Source organism: Marmota monax, unplaced genomic scaffold, assembly GCF_021218885.2.
Source record: "Marmota monax isolate L192 unplaced genomic scaffold, Marmota_monax_Labrador192_F-V1.1 WCK01_AAM20220418_F8-fsc00065, whole genome shotgun sequence".
Classification (NCBI taxonomy): domain Eukaryota; kingdom Metazoa; phylum Chordata; class Mammalia; order Rodentia; family Sciuridae; genus Marmota; species Marmota monax.
In genome coordinates, this window is record NW_026694038.1 from 7,423,028 (window position 1) to 7,448,157 (window position 25,130).

At 35.3% G+C, this 25,130-nt stretch overlaps 2 protein-coding genes across 5 annotated transcripts in view; one reads left to right on the plus strand and one right to left on the minus strand.

Moving 5' to 3' along the window:
* Gsap (gamma-secretase activating protein) overlaps nt 1-6,485 on the plus strand; it is a 162,926-nt gene extending 156,441 nt beyond the window's left edge. Inside the window, exon 31 of the mRNA XM_058585495.1 lies at nt 3,189-6,485. Coding sequence (XP_058441478.1) covers nt 3,189-3,322 — 134 coding nt within the window. The 3' untranslated portion in view covers nt 3,323-6,485. The remainder of the gene's footprint in view (nt 1-3,188) is intronic.
* Ccdc146 (coiled-coil domain containing 146) overlaps nt 1-25,130 on the minus strand; it is a 140,191-nt gene that overhangs the window by 56,094 nt on the left and 58,967 nt on the right. The window lies entirely within an intron of this gene.

A 25,130-nucleotide genomic window follows, 5' to 3' on the forward strand; every position in this document is an offset into this window, starting at 1 on the left:
TTTTCCCTTTTTGCTGGCTCAGAGTAGTCAAGTTCATGACAAGTGGACTTTGGTTTGAATTCTAGCTCTGCTACTTTTTAACTACATAATATTGAATAATATTTAACCAGTCCATGCCTCAGTTTATTCAGTTGTAAAGGAGATAAAAATAGTTCCTATTTCATAAGACAATAGTGAACAAATAAATATATGTATAGTAGGTATATTATATCTTAGTACACAAATACGGGATTAGTCATTATCAGCTATTTTATTATTATCCTCAACCTATAAATTTGCTCATATCTTTTTTTATATTTATTTTTTAGGTATAGTTGGACATAATACCTTTATTTATTTATTTATTTTTATGTGGTGCTGAGGATCGAACCCAGGACCTTGCATGTGCTAGATGAGTGCTCTACCGCTAAGCCACAACCCCAGACCAAATTTGCTCATCTTTCTCATTTAAAAAACATGAGCCAGTGGTGGTGGTACACATCTGTAATCCCAGATACCTGGAAGGCTGAGGCAGGAGGATCACATTTTAGGCCAATGTGGGGAACTTAATGAGCTTCCGTCTCAAAATAAAAATAAGAGCTAAGATGTAGTTCTATGGTAGTTTGCTTAGCATGTGCAAGGCCCTGAGGTCAATCCCAAGTACTGGAAAAAAGAATAATAAGCAAAATAAAATATACCCTGGAAATTATGCTCCCATCTAATTACCCCTTTTCTGTCTCCTTTTCAGTCAGTTCTCACACAGGTAACTTGGTAACAGTTGGATCCTTTCAAGGTTTGCTTTAAACATTTGTTTAAGAGGTCCAGAACAATCTTATGTGTAGCAATACTTTGGTCCTCCTGCTGAATGCACACTCTTACTGAATTCCCCCACATGCTAGGAGGTTTCTATTTGGGTTGGTAGGAACATGACCTATTGCTGGCCCTGCGTGAGTTCCACTTTCTGGAAGTTCTTCCCCCAGCCTGAGCAGTATCCCTACATGCATGCCTTGATCAATATTCAGGAAGTCCTCTATAAATATCTGGAGCTATTTATGGAGCTCTTTCTTCTTAACTGTGTCATTTAGTCAACTTGGCCTGTCTGAACTCTAAACTCTGTCTTCTGAAATCATCAACAAGACCACCTGCCTCTGTTTCCCTCTGTATACTATAACCCAGAAAATCTGGGAAGTAAGATAGGCAATTATGGGTTTCCCTTCCTTATTTCCCTCCTCTCCAGGCATCATTGTGCTGTGTGGTCTGTGGTTAAAATTCTGAAAAGGAATATTTAATATAATTTGATCCATTTTTTTAGTTAAGGTAGGAGGTAAATATGGTTTCTATTATTCCATATTGGTTGCAAATGGAGGTCCTGTACCTTTTAATTATTAAATTCAAATAATATTTCTCTGGCCTTATCTTACTTAAACATTTTGTGATATATATTTCTATTGACTTACTACATTTAATTATTTCTGGAAGCCCCCCTCCTCTGGTTTCTGACATACATTACCAGTCTTTCCTTATTCTTATTTTCTTTCCTGACCCTCCCTTTAAAGGTTGTGTTCTCAAGGATTTGGCCCTCATTCCGTTTCTCTTTTTAAATAACTTACTTTCCCTAGGATCCCTTACTTAGTCTCACAGTTTAAACTACCACCTACATCCTGATGATTCCCAAACAGAAGGGTTTGTAGGATAAATGTCATAGAACAAGCCCTATAGGACTTTATTTGGGCAGAGACCATGTAAGACACGAAATGCCTTCTAGGCCCAGCGCCGGTGAACATTTGTTAGAGGGAAATTTGTATTACAGGGCATTTCATCTATAGATTCTGTTGAATTACATATTGTCAGATAGTTTCATAGAATGAATAATCCATAATGTGCCGTGCACATATCCTTATCATTTCTTGTTGAGACTTTGGCAGTAGTCAACTTCCTGGGCTTTAGGTCTTATCCTTCTTGAGTCTGTCCTATGTGCTACCAGCAGACTACTCTATCCAAACCCAATTCTCATCTTGCTTAAAACTCTTCAAAGATCCCATCCCTTCAAGATGGAGCCTAGATTCCTTACATGGTCTACAAAAGGTCTTCCTTATCCAGCAGCTGTCCCACCCTCCCCAGTCTCCCATGACCATTTCAGCTCTGTAATACCAACTGCAGATCCTATGGAGGGTAGATTAATGCTAACGCAAATATGTCCATGCCTAATCCCTGAAACCTGTGGATGTGTTACTTTATAGGGCAAAGAGGTTTCTGCAGATGTGATTAAGAGTGTGGATCTTGAGAAGTGAGATATTATGGACTATCTGGAAGGGTCCAATCTAATTAAATAAGTCATTAGAAGCAAAAAATTTTTCTTGGTTGGGTTTGAGAAATGAAAATGAAGGAGGAAAGACTTGAGATGAAGGAAGTCCTTGACCCACCATTGTTGGCTTTGAATGTGGATGAAAGTCATCATAAGCCAAGAAATATAAGTGGTCTCTGGAGGCTGAAAAGGTAAAGAACTGGAAGTACCCCTAGGACCTCCATTAAAGAATGCAGCTCTGGCCACACATCAATGGTAGACATCTGTCCAATGTTGGACATCTGACCTACAAAGTCATGAGATGATAAAATTGGTTATAAGATACTCAATTTGTTGTGATTTGTTACAGAAGCAATAGAAAATCAATATAGTCTGTAAATGATATCATGTCTTTGCAATTATATGCCTTCACCTGCAATTTGTCTCTTGTCTACTCAGAGCATTCAATCTTCCTTTAAAGTATCTCATGGTCGCCATCTGTGGTTCCTTCAAGTGAAACCACCAGAGAAAATTAATTTCTTCTTTCTGTTTTTGTATTTTGAGATACATCTATTTTTGTATACACTGTGCATTATTATCAACATTTTTAAATATGTCTATGGCCCTTCATGCTTGATAGGAACCTTGCTGTATTCATCTTTGAGGTCTAGTATTCAGCTTGTAAATTCTCAATAATTTTCTTTAAACTGTTGTTCATTTAAACTTATAACTAGGGATATATTTGGAAGAACACATTTTTATTCAGTCATTTCAATTCTAAGTATCTGTCACTCTAGGTAAATGTAAAATAGGAATAAAGCAAAGTATTTTGGCTACAACATGGGCTTAGAAGAGCAGAGAATTGCTGCACAAAACTGGCTGCCTTGCCCACAGCTTCTCCTCTCCTTTCTGTGTGGTTGGCAAGGTTCACAGGATGCACAGAGAGATCTGGGACTGTTCTTTCACCACAGCTGTCTGGTTCCTTCTTTGGTGGCCTGCCACAGGAATGTGAGGGGAAGACCAGAGGAGGCAAACAGGACCTCCCAAGAGTTAAGGTAACAAATTCAATGGACATTGTGGATGAACAATGCAGGTGCCTAGCTATATGGGTAACTTCAAAGTTAAGTTACAATAATTTAAAATGTACAAATAACTAAAAGCATGCTGATGTACATACATGTCCATAAGTGTCATTCCTGTTAAAACATATTTGTCCTTTTGAAACTGCAATTATTTGGATTTTTAACAATATTTTAACCCTTATTTAATAGATCTCTACCTTCAAAGATCCTGGCTTATTTTTGACAGGAAGTGAGCCAGACTTAAATCCAGATACCTCCTTAAGAACTTCAAAGGGTGTACCAGTGACTAAAAGCAAAGAACCTAACATGACCAAAGCCATGAAGAGCATTCACATGAGGGTCAGAACAAAACTGGGGTCAGGAAACACAGCCAGGTTAAAACAAGTGGAAGGACTAAAGTCACAATAGAGGAATGAGAAGAGTTGGGGTGGAGGTTGGAATTTGCATGAGGCCCAGAAATTCTGTTGATGTGACTCTAACCTATCAGCTTTTAGTTCTTCACATGCAGAGCGCCTCCCACCTCCACGCACATGTCAAGGAGCTCAGTGGGTTTAGGTAGTGAGAAACCTAAAATAGAACTTGGGCCATCTCTCAGGCAAGGGTTGCAAATGTATGAAGAAGATGTGCACAGCAGTCATTTGTTTATTTCACTTTGTAAAGTGATGAAAGTCACTGCCCTGACTGTCCTGAGAGGCTATCACTGTAAACATTAGTGAATCCAGAGGACAGCAGGTTGGGGCTCTCAGTGTGCCCCAGTTCTAGGCTGTGACAAATTCAGGTAGGGGACATAGGGTGCTCTTCACTTTCAGGTTTTGAAGATGCTTCTGTTCATAGTGATCCTGCCAGTATTTATCAATAACAATTTATTAGCATGGAGGTGACTTGGAGTGCCTTCCACTTCTTTTCCTAGCAGGCAGCCTGTGATGGATAATGATGCCTCTTGTTGCTACATAGATGTGGTCTTTAAAAAAGAACAAAAACTGAAAGTTGCAACTTCAACTTCTGTATTGATACCATAAAATGGAACTTCAGAACAGAAATGGAAGTGTTTGAATTCCACTCACGCTAATTCTCTGCTAAGGAGGCTTTAAATCCTGGCAGCATATTTGGATCAGCCATTGACTTTTTGTTAAATTTATTCCCAAGCATTTTTCTTTCTGAACCTATTGTAAGTAAAAATTTTCTTCAATTTCATATTTTAGATAATTTATTGCTTGTGTATGGAAGCCAATTTATTCACTAAAACTACTACTTAACACATAAATAGAGACTTCACATCAGAACCCTGGTATAAGCCTTTTCGTGATTTCTGCAAATGTCTGGAGCAGAATATCTTTGACTTTCTTGTTTTCTTGATGTATCCTGGAGCTTCTAGAACACTAACACTAAGGTACTAAAAAACTATTTAATGATTAAGGCCCCTATATCTCAAACATTCCTCTATGAGAACACTCATTCCACTGTATTGAAATGCTCATGTCTGTCCACCAGGGACAAAGCTCTCTGAAGGCAGGGATTGTTCTAGGGTCCCAAGAACCTTGCAGGGTACACGGCACACAGAGAGTGCTCAGCACATGTCTGAAGAATCTATTGGTATGCAGCAGGATGTGTGTTGGTGCTATGAAGAGCCACCCACTTCACTGAAGGAGATCTCTCTGTGTGGCTTTCTTTCCATATGCACATGTGAATTGGGCCAAATTGATCATCAAGGGCATCATGGAAGAATATTAAAAAATTAGTCACAGAAGCAACATCAACAGCCTGAAAGGTGTGTATCTGTGTCTGTGTGTGAGCAAAGGGAAAATGACATTAACTTAATTATACACTTCCCAAACATAGAGTGGAATGAACAAGCATCAAATATTTTCTCCTGAAAGCTTGCTTTCCAGGGATAGCCCTTAACTCAACATAATATACCTGTCCCAGGATACATAACTAAGCCCATAGTTACTTGATACAAATAACTTCAGTAGATAGGTGGGCCAAACTTAAGAATCAGAAAGATGCTGGGTGCAGCTAAGGCAGGGGAATCTCGAGTTCAAAGCCAGCCTCAGCAACTTCATGAGTTGCTAAGCAAATGAGTGAGACCCTGTCTATAAATAAAATAATAAAATAAAATAAAAAAGGGTTGGGGATGAGGCTCAGCGGTTAAGTCCCCTGAGTTCAATCCCCAGTACCAAAAAAAAAAAAAAAAATCAGAAAGATTAAAAAATTCCTTAGTAAAGCAGATAATCCAACGCCTGAAATGTTAGAGTACCAACAAACACTTCTTATAGAGCAAGATAACAGAATTTTAAAATAACTCATTGGGTATTATAAAGTGTTATATTTAAACCTGTGGTTAATCAGAATCTTTTAGTTTATATACTAATATGAATCAGTTGGCTGTCTTATAAATTTCTTTTAATACTGCAATTTACTTGTAACAGAAAGTAGTTATTACCCACGGCAATTACATAACAGATTATCCTGTAATTTTCTCAGAAAAGGGTGGGATATTCAGAAATTAGTAATTTTCCAAGAAATTTGTTTTTTTTACAAATGTTACAAGAAATTTATATTTAGAGACATGGATGGTTCTTTAGCTTATCTTAATTTCTGAAAAAGCAGGGAAAACCATACAATATAATTTTAACTTTTTTACTCGATGCCAACTTTCATACTCAAGCAAAGTAGAAAAAAAATTTTTAAACAGATTTAACAAACACATCTCCAAGAACAGCTGTTTCTAGTTCACAAAGTTGACTATTACAAAATATTTTAATGTGTTTTCTGGCAAACACAAATAGCTTCATTTCATGGAAATGCCACATTTTCAGTTATTTCTGATAGGTTATAACTGTTTAAGGATATAAAACCATTTCTAAAGATTTCTTTTTAAACATTTTTTAACCTTTATTTGTTTGTTTTTATGTGGTGCTGAGGATCAAACCCAGTGCCTCACACATGCTAGGCAAGTGCTCTACCACTGAGCTACAACCCCAGCCCTCTACAGATTTCTATGTCATAAAAACGACATGTATTTTTAAAGATGCAAATGCTAAGATACACCTTGATCCATGTCACAATAGTATATTTTTCACCAGAGATCACAAATTAGCAGCCAAACAACTCAGCCAATGTTTTGAGTATACACTGTTTTTTTTTAAATTAGAAAATTCGTTAGCAACATTTAAAAATTCATAGCTTCAATTTATTTTTTTAATATATTTTTTAAATTTTTTATTGTTGGTTGTTCAAAACATTACATAGTTCTTGATATATCATATTTCACACTTTGATTCAAGTGGGTTATAAACTCCCATTTTTACCCCATATACAGATTGCAGAATCACATCAGTTACACATCCATTGATTTACATATTGCCATACTAGTGTCTGTTGTGTTCTGCTGCCTTTCCTATCCTCTACTATCCCCCCTCCCCTCCCCTCCCCTCCCCTCTTCTCTCTCTACCCCCTCTACTGTCATTCATTTCTCCCCCTTGTATTATTTTTCCCTTTCCCCTCACTTCATTAACATTAAACAGGGATGAGAGGTGGGAGGGAAAGGGAGAGAGAAGGGAAATTGCATGGAAATGGAAGGAGACCCTCAGGGTTATACAAAAGTTCATAGCTTCAATTTAAAAATTATTACATTTGAGGACACTAGGTTTGTATTCCAACGTTGTAATCATCAATTTGTATTTAACACAGATTGACTTTCACAGGTACAGAAAGAGCCTGCTTCATTTTGCTCTACTCATACAATGTATGCAATCATATATTAAGACTTAGTCTCATCTATGTTATTTTATGGACTGTAGAGGCATTTGAAATTAGGACTGTGTTAGCTAGTTAGCTAGAAAAATACCATTCAACTGATTTAAACAATAGCTCCATTTCTAAAACTCTAATGTAAGCTTTTTAGAATGTCTTATCCCTTGGACTAGTATGTTCTCCCTTGCTTATCTCTGCACCTATGTGAGCTTAAGGCTGTATGACTGCATCATCTGAAGTTTTGAATTTAATGCTTTAAAGCTTCAGGGATCTCCTTGCTGTGTTTCCATAATTTTATTCAAAGAATTATAAACATAGTCTGATGCTTTGTTAACTTCAATATTTAATAATTATTTATATTGAACTATTGTGCTGCTTGGATATATTGACATGTATTTTCAATTCAATAAAAATATACCATGGAACAACAACAACAACAAGCTACCAGAGATTAGAAAGACACTATGAGCAAAGGTGTGGGTCAAGCTAAATTTTGCTGGAGCTGAAAAACAGGAAACATTCAGTTGACATAGAGGACTTTGTCTTATCTACAAACATCCTTGCAGCCAACAATCTCTTTGGTGCTGTACTGTATAAACTGACAGAGAGGTAAATTGTAATTTTTGAGAGAAGTGCAGATAAATTCTGAATAACTACACTCAGAAGTTATTATTTTAGAAGATCTTCAAACCAAAAAGGAAGTGAAAAACCAGTCATGTAGTCAAATGAGAAAATCATTTCCAGGCAAGCCAAGCATCAGCAAACTAGGGATCCTCAGAGGGTAGTTATGAGGATGAAAATAACTTATTCAAAAACTTCACAAGTTCTGACTTCTGGTAAGATGGAAGACAGACCATTTCATTCAGGTAGGGACTATGTCCATCTTTTTCACCATTGTATCGCCAAGGTTCAGCCCATATGGAACTCATAAATACTTGAATAACTAAAAGATAAAACTACACATGAGTACCTAGGAAATAATAGTCATTCAATAAATATTTATTAAATGAATGAAAAATTCAAGAAACGAATGATTTAGCAAATATTTATCATATAAATGCATAAAAAGTATACATTAATAATTCTTAATAATTCACCTCTTATATCTCGTTAAATAAAATGTTAAGTGCTACTTTTCTTTATTGAGAGATTGCTATGCGTCACATATTATTTTAGGTGCTTTACGTGTTGTCCCATTTAATCCTCACATCAACCCTGTGAAATAGGCATTATAATCCAAAACTTATAGAAATAAAACAAAATTTAAGATGGTTTAGGATGAGCAAGGTCACAAAACTGGCCCGAGGCTTTGCAGGGATTTGACTACAATTCTATTCTGCACTTCTCTCAATTTTAAGTGAGTTAGAGAAACTCAGAAATGAGTTTTTAAGATTTTGCTGATGGCATGGAGACAGTGTTAAAGACATTTAGAGAATTTTAGGTAGTTCAGTTTGAGAGGCATAAGAGACCATGTGGGGATAGATGATATTCATACAAGGACAGTATGTCAAATTAATATTGGATATTAAGGGCAGGGGGAAGAAGATGTGTTAGCTAGTAATAGTATGAAACCAAGAGATCCTAGTCAAAATTAAATTTTTTTAAAAAGAGGAGGTATTATATAATAGTATAAATATAAAATAACAATTATAAGAAAAGCACAAACCTTCCTAAATTCCAGGAGCTATCTATGAGTAAAGAAAGATCTTCATGAATATAAAGGGTAAACCTTTAGAGTTGTATAGGGGAGAGAGGGAACAGGGCAGAGGAGCTAGAGATAGAAGTTAGAATTCTTTGAAAATATTTTATTTATAAACATACTTTATTATAATCTAGAATACTATAATACTGAATAAAATTAAAAAGCAAATACTAAAATTTGGATACAACAAATATAAAACATAACTGGGTATCAAGTTGGTACATCACTGCACAGAGAGGAACCATTCCAATTTTACTATAAATCTTAAATAGGTTATATTCTTAGGCCTAAAACTGTTTTCTTTCTATGATCACATTGTTGTTGGTGGCATTATTCTGAAAAAGTTATGTGTCCACTACGGAATAAGTGAATGAGTAATTATATTAGTGTCATTGAAAACCAGGATTTAGATGTGTACAAAAGAGACACAGCTATAATATTTAAAGGGTTAAGTAAATTTCTGTATCACCAACTTCTAATTACAATTTCATAAGGTATTTTATCTTTTAAAGAATTATTTCCCAGTTCTGTTCATTAAAAAGGTATAGATATAATGAGCACTCTAGCAATAATGAGTACCTCTAGTTCTCAGATTCTAGTCTCCAAGTATCATTTTCCACTAAAAGAAATAAGGCTTTACGATAAGTGACTGGTTCCAGGTCTGGAGATCTGGAGGTCTGGGTCATGGAAACAAATGAGTGTTGATCCTCTTGCCATACCAGAAAGCAAAACAGCTAGCAAAGGCTACCAAAATCATGCAAAAAGGGGTCAGGTTGACTGTCAAAAGATAATAACTTCAAATGGCTGGAACACATATGTTTAAAAAAATGAGTTCTCAATATATAAGCAGGTTGAGGGGGGACCCACTTTCCTCTAGAGGAGATTAATCAAGTAAGAATTTTGAAAACAAGAAAATCAAGGGAATGAATCAAACATTTAATATGCCTTTCCTGCAAGAACTCTGTCCCTGGACAATCAAATAGTTGACAGGAAGTGTCTGTTTTTAGAAGTGTTCTAATTAATAAATGAAAAAGAAACCATAGCATTAAAATATTGTTATTTGTACTCCCTAATCAATTAATGGATCTAGACAAGGATCATCAATGGTAGGAGACATCATCAAAGGGGAGATGACTAGCACTACTCGCTTTTTGGTGAAAGTTCACGGTATCTACCTTAAAAGCACACTTGCAAAAAAAAAAAAATAGTAAGAAATTTAAATGTGACCTGGATCAAGACTCTATGACATAAGCATGGATGAAGAAAATGTGGTTTATATACACAACAGAATATTATTCACCCTATAAAAGGCAAAAATCCTGTCATTTACAACATGTATGAGCCTGTATGACATTAAGTGAAATAAGCTAGACACAGAAAGTTAAAACTACATGATCTCGCTCATATGGAAAATAAAAAAGGTTTATCTCATAGAAATAGAGAGTAGAATAGTGGTTACCAAAGCCTGGAGTGGTTGGGGGCAGGGATTGAAGAGCTGTTGGTAAAATGATAGAAAATTTCAGTTAGATAGGAGGAATAAGTTTAAGAGCACCATTGACTTGGAGACTAGAATCTGAGGACTAGAGGTACTCATATTGCTAGAGTGCTCATTATATTTATACCTTTTTAATGAACAGAACTGGGAAATAATTCTTTAAAAGATAAAATACCTTATGAAATTGCCAATTAGAAGTTGGTGATATAGCAAATTTACTTAGCCTTTTAAATATTATAGCTATGTCTCTTTTGTACACATCAAAATTCTGATTTTCAATGACACTAATATAATTACTCATTCACTTTATTCCATATTGAATACATAACTTTTTCTGAATAATGCCATCACCAACAATGTGATTATAGAAAACAGTTTTAGGTCTGAGGGTAAAACCAATTATGAGATTATGAGAGCTATTATGACAAGGTGACTACAGTTAACAGTACACTGTATTATTGAAAAAATGGGAGAGCGGATATAACCTATTCTCACCACAAGACTGTGTAAGGTAATACATATGTTAATTAACCAGACTTATTCACTCCACCATGTTTTTATATTTCAAATCAATGTGCTAAACATGGTCAATATATATAATTTTATGTTAATATAAGAAATAAAATGAAAAAATAAAGGAAAACATAGGTAGTTATGTATCTGATTGTAATATTAGAAGGAAAATATTAATACAAAATGCATTATCTAAGGATGTCTACAAATCAATACTACAATCAAAAGTCAAACTTGACAAAAACAGGCAAACACTTGAAATACAAAGTCTCAATAATATAGACGTATAAAAAATGTTTTACAAATAAAAAAACACAATAGAAGAAATGTCATGACAATGTAAGTCACTAAAAATACATCCAAATGACTAATAATTATTACCTAATCTCACTAATAATCCAGGAAGTTAAAATGAAAGTAGTTATTTTTGGCATATACTTTTGGAAGAGTTTTATGATGGTAATATTCTTTTACTGAATTCATGAGAAAATGAACAGATACACTTTGGGTGAGGATTTAAATATTTAAGCATTTTTTTTCTTTTTTAAAGTAGACTATGTGGCAATAAGTTTTAAAATGGATGCCTTAAGTGGATATATGCTTTTAGTTCATGAATTTCACTTCCAGAATTTTATGTTAAGGAAATAATCTATAACTGCTTAGTGAAATGTGTGTGTATTGTGTATGAATATATGCCTATGTTTATATACACAGTTTTGCATATCTATATAAAAACAAGAGGTGCTGTAGTATTGATTATGGCAATGAAAATTTGAAAATATAATTATCCTCTAATAAGGACTGGTGAAATAAAATATAATGTTATTTTTACTATGCACCTGCTAAATATGATCAGTTTAAGTGTCATGAAAAAACACGAGTTATAAAAGAATATTCAACTGACAGTCCCAGGATGTGGAGCTGCTAAAAATATTGGAAATACAATGTAAAAGTTCTCTTAAAGTAAAAGAAACACAAACCCTCTAATGAAGCATTCCATTCCTTGGTAAATACCCCACCAAGAGGCATGCACATTTATACCAGGAGATGTGTACAGGAATGTTCAAGTAGTATTATTTATAATAAATGAAAACTGGAAGCACTCCCAATGTCCATTGGAAATATAATGGATATAGGGGCATAACCACACAATAGAGAAATACACACAATAATGATGGCCCTCACAAAAACAAAGTGAAAAAATCCAGACACAAAAGCATGTATTCCATGTGATTCTATTTACATCAAGTTTAAAGAAAAACAAAGGTATGTTGCTTAGGAGTTCATATTTAGGTGGTAAAACTAAGAAAACAATGGACATAAAAATTACTTCAGGGTGAGTAATTTTGGGGCATTTCTGGGAGCTGAGACTAACACTGTTTAGTCTTCAACCTGATTGGTGGTTGCTGAAGTACTGATCTGAACCATACTTTATATTTTGGATATTTTAATATATATGTATACCTCACAATTAAAAGATTAAAAACTAAGGCTTCAGTTGTAGCCCATCGATAGAGCACTTGATTAGCAGGTGTGAGATACTGGGTTCCATCCTGGAACCACATTAAAAAAATAATAATAAAGGCATTGAGTCCATATACAACTAAACAAAAATATTTAAAAAGATTAAGAACTATTAAAAGGTGGTTTAATTTTTATGAAACTACACAGACATGCATGAATGACTGTATTTATATACAAAATTGGACACATATGTAAATATATATAAATAGATGTGATATCTATATAAATATACTCATATGTAATTTATACTCATAAATGTTGAGGAAAAATATTCTAAAAAGCTAAAGGTAGTGTCACACTCAACAGCAACAAAGACCGAACAGCTCAATTCAAAATGACTAAGGAACAGAATAAGACATCTTTTCAAAGAGGATGTATGTGACCAACAAGCATATGAAAAAGTTCAACATTGTTAATCAAGGAAATGCAAATAAAAAGCACACTGAAATGACACTTTTATACATAAAAGAAGAAACCAAGTCTTGGCAAGGATGTGGAAAAATTGGAACCCTTTTGCATTACCTTGGTAAGACTATAAAATGGTGCATCTGTGGAAATTATAAGATGTTTCTTCAAAAATTTAAACATGGAATTATTATCTGATCTAGCAATTCTACTTCTGAGTATACACAGGACACAAAAGAATCAAAAGTAGGAATTTGAACAGATATTTGTACACCAAGATTCCTAGCAGCATTGCTCATGATAGCCCAAAATGGAACCAACCCAAGTGTCCATCAACCAATGAGTGAATAAAGAAAATATGAGTACATATAGAAGATTGAAACTTGATTGCTATGTCTTACCCTGTACAAAAATCAACTCAAGAGAGATCAAAAGTCTAAATGTAAGACCCGAAACTCTGAAACCACCAGAAGAAAATATAGGGGAAATATTTCAAGACATTGGTACAGTCAATGATTTTCTGGATAGGACCTAAAAAGCACAGGAAACAAAAATGAAAATTTACATCAAATGTAAAAACTTCTGCATAGCAAAGGAAACAACAGAGTGAAGGGACAACCTACAGAATGGGAGAAAATATCTGCTAGCTATTCATCTCAGAGAGAGTTAATAACAGGAATATCAAAGGAACTCAAGAAGAAGAACAACAAAAATAACAAAACCCCAAAGTAGTCCAATTTAAAAATGGGCAAATGATCTGAAAAGACACTTCTCAAAAGAAGAAATACAAATGACCAACAAATATATGATAAAATGTTCAATTAGCCATTAGGGAAATGCAAATCAAAACTTCAGCAAGACATTATCTCATCCCATTATCTATCAAAAACAAAAATTAACAAATGCTGGTGAGAAAAAGGAACTCTTATACACCTTTGTTGAAAATGTAAATTAGTTTAGTGTTTTAGTGCCCAAAAGACCTGACAAGAATAATTAGAAGAGGAAAAGTTTATTTGGGGGCTCATGGTTTCAGAGCAATTCATAGATGGCTGACTCTATTGCTCTGGGCCCAAGGTGTGGCAGAACATGATGGTGGAAGAAAGCAGCTCAGGACATGAAAATAGGAAGCAGAAAGAAAGCTCCATTCACCAAGAACAAAACATATACCCTAAAGGCATGCCCCACAAAGACCCACCTCCTCTACCCACACTGGATCTGCCTATAGTTACCAATGAATTAACCACTTTTAGGAGATTAATTCACTGATTATATTAAAACTCTCATACCCCAATCACTGCCTTGAAACTTTCTTGCATTGTCTTACACAGGAGCTTTTGGGAAACACCTAACTTCTAAACCATATGGAGAATGGTATGGATGTTTCCCAAAAAACTAAAAACGGGTGTACCATATGATCCAGCTTGTATATAATATCCAAAGGATATCTGATATCTGGATATATATCCAAAGAAAATGAAATCAGCATACCAAAGAGATACATGCATACCATGTTTATTGTGGCATTATTCATAATAGCTAAGATGTGAAATCAGATCAGGTGTCCATTGATATATAAATGGATAAAGAAAATACAGTGTACATACACAAAGGAGTATTATTCAGCCATAAAGAATGAAATATCCCTAGATTTCCAAGATGGTGGAATAGAGGAGTCACTTTCCTGACTGCTCCATGGCACAAAACCAAGAAAGCAGATAGTCAGCTTCTCAGTAAGGTGGGTGAAAAAGAAGGGGGGACTTTATTGGGAATTAATGCTGGACATTCAAAGCAGATTGGGGAATTCAGGAGGCTGGATATAATAAGGAAGAAATCCCCCATGCCACCTCCAGCACTAGCTGGAGCCATCCTGCCACAAGCAAAGTGGAGGGATAAGGGAATTAAAGGAATGTGCATTTTCAGGAGGCTTGTGGTGTGTCTGGGCTCAGAGAGATCAGAGATCAAAGACACTGTGGACTAACCTGAAAGGTGGGGTGCACAATATCCTTGGAAGGGAAAGAAGCTGCCTCTCTCTTGGCTGCCCAAGGAGGACAGAGGAAGGAGCCATTCTGCAGCTGCACTGTGGAGTCCAGCAGCAGTGGGAGTGGATTCCTGGAAAACACAAGCTGGGCCCTAAATACAGGCCTGTTAAACTCACACCACATGACACAGAGTGAGCCTAAGTGACCAGGAGAAAATCAGACACAGAGAGGAGTTCACACAGGGGAATACAGTTGTGGAAACCCACCCAGCTATCCCTCCCCTTGACTCCAGCAGCTTGGAGGACCAGCAGGGAGGGCCGTGTCCAGCCAGGAACTCAAAAGGCTGGGGGTGGGGAAGTGACCAAGTTTGGAGGCTGAACCCTAGGGACCTGGAAACAGAGGGTCCACAGGTGATGGGAGGGGACAAATGGTTGCCTCCTCTGCTGCAGGAGTGGAACCTAGGGGCGATTCCTGTGGTACAGTCTCCCCGTGTGGACAACCAATGCTGGACCCTGGAGGTATGCCGAGTTAGAATCTAAAGACCAATCTAAAGATTCAGTGAAGAACCTGTAGCCTACCGAGGCCTCGACCCCACCTATAGGAGTGCTGCCTATGGGATTTCCTCTCATACTCCAGTGACCCCACCCTCAGGGTGCAGCAGACATCACAGCCCATCCCACCCCACCTAACCCTGCTGAGGAGGGAAGCTGAGAAGTTTTTGAATTCCAGTGGAAACAATTCTTTAACTTTCCATTGAGAAATCCTTTTCTTCTTCTTTTCTGTTTAATTGTGAACTGAATGGTTCATGACACATACATATTTGTCTCTTTTCTCATTTCTAGCATTATTTGAAGGCAGTTATTTTTTATGGCTCAGTCTTTTGAGGGCAAGAATTTTTTTATGTAATTTTTAAAAAATTTATATATGACAGCAGAATGCATTGCAATTCTTATTACATATATAGAGCACAATTTTTCATATCTCTGGTTGTATATACAGTATATTCACACCAATTCGTGTTTTCATACATGTACTTTGGATAGTAATGATCATCACATTCCACCATCATTAATTACCCCATGCCCCCTCCCTTCCTCTAAAACCCCTCTGCCTTATCTAGAGTTCATCTATTTCTCCCATGCTCCCACTCCCTATCCCACTGTGAATCAGCCTCCTTAGAGGGTGAGGATGTTTGATTAGTAAATTTCAGTTTTGTATTCTTTTATTATATATATATATTATATATATACATAATATTTATATATTCTAACTGATCTGTTTCCCTTGATTCTCTTTCCTTTTTCTATTAACAGCAAAATTCTTTTTTTCTCTCTTTCATGCTTCTAATTTTTACTTCTATTTTCTCTCCTTCTCCTTCATAATCATCACATCCTACATCTCATCTGTTTCCTCTCTGTGAGGTAAAGGATAATGTAAAGAGTGAAATCAGAAAGAAAATACAGAAAGGGAAAGATCAGTTGAATAAAGATATAGAGATTCTTGGTGTGGGGGGGAAACAACACAAAACAGAAATCCTTGAAATGAAGAAATCAATAAATCAAATTAAAAATTCAATGGAAAGCGTCAATAGCAGACTTCTAGACTAGAACACTTGGAAGACAGAGTTTCAGGCAATAGAGGAAAAACATATAATTTTGAAAATAAAGTTGACCATGGAGAAAAGATGTTAAGAGACAATGAGCAGAACTTCCAAGAAACATGGGATAACAGGAAAAGACTAAATATACTGTATCAGGATAGATGATGGCTTGGAGATACAAACCAAAGTAATGTACAAATTTTTCAATAACATAATATCAGAAAATTTCCCAAATATTAAGAATGAAATGGAAAATTAAATACAGGAGGCTTACAGGTCCCTAAATATACAAAATTACAACAGACCCATGCCAAGGCACATTATTATAAATATGCCTAACATATAGAATAAGGACAGAATTTTACAGGCTGCTAGAGGAATATCACAGGTCACATTTAGAAGTAATCCAATCCAGATCTCAGCTGATTTCTCAGCCCAGACCCTAAAAGTAGGAGTTTGTGGAATAATATATACTCAGCTCTGAAATAAAATAGATACAAGCTAAGAATAATATACCCAGCAAAATTAAGCTTCAGAATTGACAAAGAAATAAAAACCTTCCATGATAAACAAAAGTTAAAAGAATTCACAAGTAGAAAACCTGAACTACAAAATATACTCAATAAGATATTTCATGAAGAAGAAATAAAAAATAAAAGTTAACACCAGCAAAGGGGGAAGCAATATCAGAAGAATAGTCAATCAAAGGAGAAACTAATTAAAATTAAAAGTCATAAATAAATCAAAATGACAGGGAATAAAAATCATATCTCAACAATAACATTGAACCTAAATGGCCTAAATTTATCAATCAAAAGGCATAGACTGCCAGATTGGATTAAAAATAAGACCCAACAATATGCTGTCTCCAGGAGACTCACCTCATAGGCAAAAGCATCCACAGACTGAAGGTAAAGTATGGGGGGAAAAATATAATTTACATGGATCTTGTAAACAAGCAGGGGTTTCTATCATATCAGATGAAGTGGACTCCAAGCCAAAGTTAATCAGAAAGAACAAAGATGGAGACAAAGGTACCAAAAAACACATGTTGGATAAAAGATATCCTTTTTAAGAACTAGTGCTGGGAAAAGAACTAAACAGACATTTCCCAAAGTAATAGGTAGAAATGACCAATAAATGTATGAAAAAATGTTTAACATCTCTAGTAATAGGGAAATGCAAGTCAAAACCACATTGAGACTTCCTCTCACTTCCATTAGAAAGGCAATTATCAAGAATTCAAATAATAAGTGTTGGTGAGGTTATAAGAAAAAAGGTACACTCAAATTGTTGGCAGTACTGCAAATTAATGTAACCATTCTAGAAAGTAGTATAATGATTTCTCAAACCAACAACAACAACAACAAAAAAAAACTAGGACTGAAACCACCATATGACCCAGCTATCCCATTTCTTGGTATATATCCAAAAGATCTAAAATCAGCAAACTATAGGGATGCAGCAACATTGATGTTTATAGCAGTATAATTCACAATAGCCATGAACCTGACTTAGGTGCCCTTCAACAGATGGACGGTTAAAGAAAATGTGGTATATGTACACAACGGAGTATAAGTCATAAAGAATAAAGACATTATGGCATTTGCTGGTACATGGACGGAACTGGAGACTATCATGCTAACCGAAATAAGCCAGACCCAGAAAGTCAAAGGTTGAATATTTTCTCTGGTATATGGAAGCCAGTCCAAAATAAAGAGAAAAAAAAGAAAAAAGAGGGGACAGAATTCCACCAAAAATATAAGATCAGTCAGTGGAGTACAGGAAGAGGATTGAAGGGGAGGGTGGGGAGAGGGACAGGAAAGGTAAGGGAAAAATGAATGATAAAAGTTTAAGGTGACCAATATGCTAATTACCCAAGTTGATCATTACCTCATATACATATGAATCTAAATATCACATTGTGTCTCAACTATGAACAATTTGAGTCAATAAACAAAATAAAAACAGAATATTTTAAAAATTTGATATATATGTAATCAATGGAATATTACTCAGCCTTTAAAAAGTAATGAAATTTTCATCATAAAACAATATGAATGAAACTTTAAGACACTGTGTTAAGTGAAACAATCCAGACACAAATGAATAAATACTGTATGATTCCATTCATATGAGGTGCCCAGAATAATCAAATCCATTAAGACAAAGAAGAGTGCTTGGGGGAGGCAGAAGAGGATGTTACTGTTTCACAGATAGGGAGTTCGAGCTAAGGGTGATGAAAAGCTCTGGAGATGGATGGTGTGGGTTGTTCAACAAGGTGAATGTGCTTAATGCTACTATCTGTGGTTAAAATGGGAAATTTTATGTTATGTATGTTTTACCACAATCAAAAAAGCAGTGGGATTATGGCTATCATATCCATGTCTATAATTTTTAATCTCTTTTATGACTGGCAAGTATTTCAATTATAATTTGAAAAGTTAAAAAATGTTTTTGTCATATTCCTTGAACAATGCAGCTCTGAGAAGGATAGGCACAAAATGTTTTTTTAAAAAATATTATTCTAAGAATTTATCCTCTAAGACAACACACATAAATAAAAAAAATAGACAAATGGGAAAAAGTTTTTAGAAGCAACTTAGTATAACATTTGCAAACTGAGTCATATTCACATACAACACTGCATGTGAATAGCACATTTGAGAACTCCAATTGTTTTGAAGGATCTGGAGAAACTGTATTGCACTGGAATATCCCAGAAAAATTATACAAAGTATGTTAATGTGGGTAAGCCCTATTTCTGTAACATGTTTTCAATAATAAAAAGATGACTCTGGAACAGACAGTCTGGAGATTTGGAGACCTAAGCCTCAGTCAGGATTGGATACATTAGTTAGCTTCTTCAAAACATGTTTCTTTATCTGTAAACTGAAGGGGCTGATGTTGATAAGGTGTACTATCACTTCCCGAGGTTTTAAGGCGCTGCAAAAAATGAACTTGAAATAGGTGTGTAAACATTAAAGTTGTTTAGCAAATTCTCTAAAAGCTATTTTTTTCTATTTTATATTCATTCAAATTCCACCTGACAATATTATTTTGCAGTTTTAAAATATGAAAAACCCAAGAAATGACAATGAACTGCTATGATAGCAAGCAGTTCCCCAGAAGAATTCTCTTACACATTTTGAAATTGTGTATTTTGGCTGAAAATCACACTGTTTGTAAAGTTAAGCTATTTGGAACTCAGATGTCCTACAACTTTATTTAACTTTGTCAATGGGCATTATAACAATAGAAGCCAAAGCAACTATTATCAAGACAGGCCACTGTCAGAATGGTAGAAAAGGAATTTGTCTTTGACGCCCTATGCTCTGATTCTCATTATGTCCTCTAAACCCTATTCTCTTCAAAACCACTCCTAAAAAAATTAGCTTTACATAGAAACATAATATCATTAAACAAAATACGTTACAGTTTCCCCCCAATTCAGTTTCTCTCCCTTTCCCTCCCTCTTGCTTTGCTGTTTATCATCTTTACCTCACCACCTTCATCTCTGTGGGTTCTACATCATTCCACACACTATATTTCTGTCTTCTATGTCTTGGTGGGAATTGGAGAGACAATTTAGAGAAGATGGGCCACATAATAAGCAGCAGATGTTTGCTATTTGTGGATCAGTAAGGAAGAGCAACTTCAACTTGGCTTGGATTCTTCCAGTCAAGCCAGACAAAGGAGAAAAGCAACGTCTTCTCTCTCTTTACCTCACTGCTTCCTACTGCAGAAGCAAAGATTTAAAAAATGGGAGGAAAAAAACAAACTGTGAAAACAGAAAATATAAAAATCCAGAAAGTTTTAATGTATTTACCACCTATGCTTTTATATTCCCAATGCTGTAGGCTGTTATCTTTATTTCACACATTCTGCAGAATCTTTAATTTATTGAATAAACACTAGACTCAAATTTTAGCTTTAGAGAAGCTAAACATGCCATTGTATGGGACAAGGTTTGCTTTTAAAAATCTCTTTTATTCTAAACAGTTATTTTTCTACTTTGCAAATGGAGATTTTGGAGGAGTGGTAGTTGTTGAGATGGGTTAAGAGAAAAGAGAAGCTTAATAAAGAGGAGACCCAGGAAGCTTTCTTCTCTGTGCAGGCAGCATAAATGCACCATGATGGTAGTTATTTATAGATGCCACCCTTGTGGTCTGATTTGGAAAAAGTGATTCTAAAAGTGGCCATTTCAGGATTACTAGGGGAGGACAATGCCATGGCATAGTAGAAGGCAGTTGAGGGGTTTGGGAAAGTTGTGTTTACTGAACCGTACTCAAAGGCTGAACAGCTTTTACTCAAGATTGGCTTGGCTTGAAACTCATTGCTCTGTAACTTCAAGCTCCATGAAGTGAGAGATGTGTTGGTTTTTTCCATCCTTGTTAACCCCAGGGATTCTAGAGAGCCTGATTCAATAAATGTAAAATAATCATTGAATGGAAAAATAGCTAAAAAGAAGTACATCTTGGGCTGGGGTTATAGCTCAGTGGTTGAGCACTTGTCTCGCATGCGTGAGACACTGGGTTTGATCCTCAGCACCACATAAAAATAAATAAATAAATAAAACAAATACAGTGTGTACATCTACAACAGAAAAAAAATGGAAAAAAAGTACATCTTCATGATTTTCTCTTGGAGTTAATGATTTAAGGACAGACTGTATTTGTGTTTACATCTTGATGATCTGCTCTGCTATTATATGACTTCTAATTAATAACATTCAGTGTCATAAAATGTACCAGCTGCAAAGGACCTTACAGATCTCTAATCTGACTTTCTCATATGACAAAACCACGGCCTGCTTCCCTAAGCCCTTGTTCAACAGTAAGAGTCAGTGTTTCTTCACTGAGAACTCAGGTTCAATGACTACCAATCTAAAGCCCTTTTCACTCTGTTGTATCTTGGTAATTTTTTTTTGAGAGAGAGAGAATATTTTGATATTTATTTTTATATTTTTGGCAGACACAACATCTTTATTTGTATGTGGTGCTGAGGATTGAACCCAGGCTGCAAGCATGCGAGGCGAGCGCGCTACCGCTTGAGCCACATCCCCAGCCCAATATCTTGGTATTTTTTTTGAATGGTCACAGTAATAAGTGGAATTATATTCTAAATCTATATTTACATTCAACTGGTATAATTTTTCTATTTTGAAATCTTTCTGGTGAAACAACAATTGTTGCAGTTGAACTTTGCAACAGTTGTCAAAGCACATGTGACATTCATACATGTAAACATCAAAATAATTCTGTGTTAAATCCACAAGCAGAGGAAGCTGTAACAGATAATCAGAACTAGTTTAAAACAAAGGTCAGTTTTATTTTGTTGATAATGATCATGAGTGGTTTCTTTTACTTTGAAAAGTTTTCACTGCAAATAACAGGAAATGACTCAAAGCATAGATAATATCAAACTAGAAGCAGAATAAGAAATAAACTAAAGATGCCACACTGCATAATGATAAATACTTTAAATCATGTTTAAAAAAATTTCTTAGAAGACCTTGAATGAGGGACTATCATTCTGTTTCAAAGCTTGACCATTAAAAACTACATATATTTCATTTCATAAAATTTCCTAATTACTGGCACAGTGGAGATGGCCTTTAAACTTGATAAAAGTTTCACATGCTGACATACATATTTTAAAACATAAACTTAGAACTCTTAAAAACTAGTTTCAAAGAGTGTAAGGATAGGCATTTAAAAGACACATTTCACATAAAATTTGTTTTAGCAGTATAGAATTTTTAATTTTCCATAATTAGTTTTTAGGAGCACACTATTTTTATGAATGAACTGAAATTTTTTTCTTTTCTTCTTTTTCCTTTTGTGTGAGTGTTTGTGTGTGTGTGTGTGTGGGGGGGGGGTACCAGAGATTGAATCCAGGGTCTCATGCATGCTAGGCAAGCACTCTGCCACTGAGCTACAACCCAAATTCCACAAACATTATGGAACATATATATACATGCTATAGGCTATATAAATTCATGTTTATATGTTATTATAAAATGCCAAATATAGGCAAAACAAATAAAACCCTAAGGTAATAAGTGGAATTATATTCTAAATCTATATTTACATATATTTAACACAAGTGTTAAAACAATAAAATCAAATAACCATTTTAGTTTGGAATAAATGTATAGACATTTCGGAATAATTTAAAGCCATGAATTTTATAACAATATACAGTCAAACCTCGATATTCTCTCTATGGGTTGCTGAAATCAGAATTTTGTTTAAAGTTCCTTTCATGAAATTTATAAGGAAAAGACCCCTAAGGAATATTAAACATTTTTTACTGCTATCTTTTAAAATCAAGTAATTTTAAAAAGTGAATGTTTTAGTTTTCTTATCAGAAAAGCACATATGCCCTAAAGAATAATTAGCGCTTCAGAATTTAATAACAGAAACTATAAATGTTAAGTTAATCAGCTTAATATCAATGAAAGAATCTCAATACTATAAATAATTTCCATTAAATTTACTTATACTTTTGGTACAAATAGAAATATTTCTTCAAAAAAACACTATACTAGGGAAAATGAAAATTTAATTTAGGATATTATTCAGATATAGAGAGTGCAAATCCTCTCTCAAATGTATCTTGTATAGAAAAATAACCCTGAATATGTTATGAATATAGACTGATGAAAGTAATTTTCATATTTGTTTTTATAAAAGCAAATCTTACTACTTTGAAAGTTCATCATGGCCAGAGAATGGTTGTGCACTCCTGTAATCTCAGAATTCTGGGAGGCTGAGGCAGGAGGATCCAAGCCAGCCTCAGCAACTTAGTGAGACCCTAAGCAACTTAGTGAGCCCTTTTCTCAAAATAAAAAATAAAAAGGGCTGGGGATGTGACTCAGTGGTTAAGCACCCCTGGGTTCAATCCCTGGTACAAAAAAAAAAAAAAGTTCACCATGTAATACAGTTAAATAATTTGTTTAGAAGGAAAAACACTTCTGTAAGTGAGCAAAATGTGTCAATGCTGGGTTGGGGCAGATTTGGGGTAGAAGGGAAGATTCTGATACTGCCATGAGCAATCAGTAGTCAACACCAGGAATCAGGGCGGACTGAGTGAGAGAATCCAGAAAGCTTTCTAGCAAGAGGGAGCAGGCAGAAAGTCAATGACAGAGGGCAGAGAATTCCATAGGAGTTGAGGACAAGGATGTGAACGTTTTAGTTTTTGATTTTCTGATGGCCTCCTCCATGAAACTCTTTCTCCTATCTTTCTGACACTGCATTCTCTTGGTTTGTGCCTTATTTCTTCAATAATCCTTTTGCACCTGTAGTTTCAAATTGACATCCCCAGCTATGCTGTGATGATTTTCATATCTCAACATTTGTTTACTAGATATTTCTAGTTGGTAGTTTGTCAATACTTAAAATTCAACCTATTGAAAGCAAAACACTTAAAATTGAGAATCCAGAGGATCATGTATCAGTGTCAGTGAAATAAATATAGCAGTTTTCTACTTTCATTTGGGGAATTTTCTGAGGATCCTAAAGGGACAAGAGCCAGTTCCCAAAGGATACCCAGACTTTTTAGATGGTAAAATGAGACATAAGGTGTGTAGAATATGCTTGACAAATGTTTGGAAAGAATGTTACATTTATACATTGTCTTTTTTCCTTAAGCACTCAAAGTTTGTGTATGTCTCATTCTTGTATGAGCAAAGCATATATAAATTCCTCCTTTACCATACTGGAACAGATGCGAAGTAAAGTTAACTATCTGTGTATCCAGAAGAAGTAATTCAGGGTTTAAATACCCAGTCTCCTGTATATCCAGGAGTAAGCATATCATGAAAGCAGAAAAGGAGTCTGGCAGATTTCTAGAACATGAACAGATGAAGGGAGTGTATAGAAGAGTCATAAGAAGTCAGGTTAAAGAAACATATGAGATAGATTTACAGTGTGCCTTAACTGATACAAAAGAATTTGGAATTTTTCTATACAGGTAGTGTTGAAATCATTTTAAAAGCCATAAAATACTTTTTTGAAAAATAAGAAATCTGGGCTGGGGTTGTGGCTCAGTGGTAGAGCACTTGCCTAGCACATGTGAGGCACTGGGTTTGATCCTCAGCCCCACATAAAAACAAATAAAATAAAGGTATTGTTTTCATCTAATCTACAACTAAAAAGAAGAAGAACAAGGAGGAGTTTGGGGTTGGGGAGAAGAGGAGGAAATCTTATGAGACACCAATGTGCAAAACTATTTGGGTATAATTATTTAAAAGGAGGTGGTTTCTGTAATTGAAGCCAGTCCCCCTTCTTGCCCCTCAGCCTCTGAACAGAAGAGTTTGAAAACTACTGCTGTGAGTGCTGACATGTTGTGGACAAGGTGACTTGTTATATGGCCTAGAAAGCAGGTGGAACCCACCATAGAGGCAGACAACAGAGGCCTATCAGCCAGGGCTCCCTGTGGAAAAGAAGTTAGAAGACACATGTAGAGAGAGACAGGAATGGGAGGGTGATTCACATTTAAGCCACTGTGAAAGGTGACAGTGCAATTACAAAACTGGCAAAAGAAGCAGCTACTCATTTTGATAAAATACAATGTTCGATTTTGAATGTGTTTTAGCCAGTTAGACAATTGCATACACTATTCTATGGTTGAAAAAAGGAGAAGGCAGCATCCCACCCCCCACGCCCCCATCAATTTCTTCCCTTTTACAAATGGATGAAACAAAGTCTTCTTGCAAAGAGCCAGAAAGCTGTGCTTTGTTCTATTTTTTTTTTTTAAGAAACATTTCAAAGTGTTTAAGATTTCACCTGAAAGCCCAATATGGAG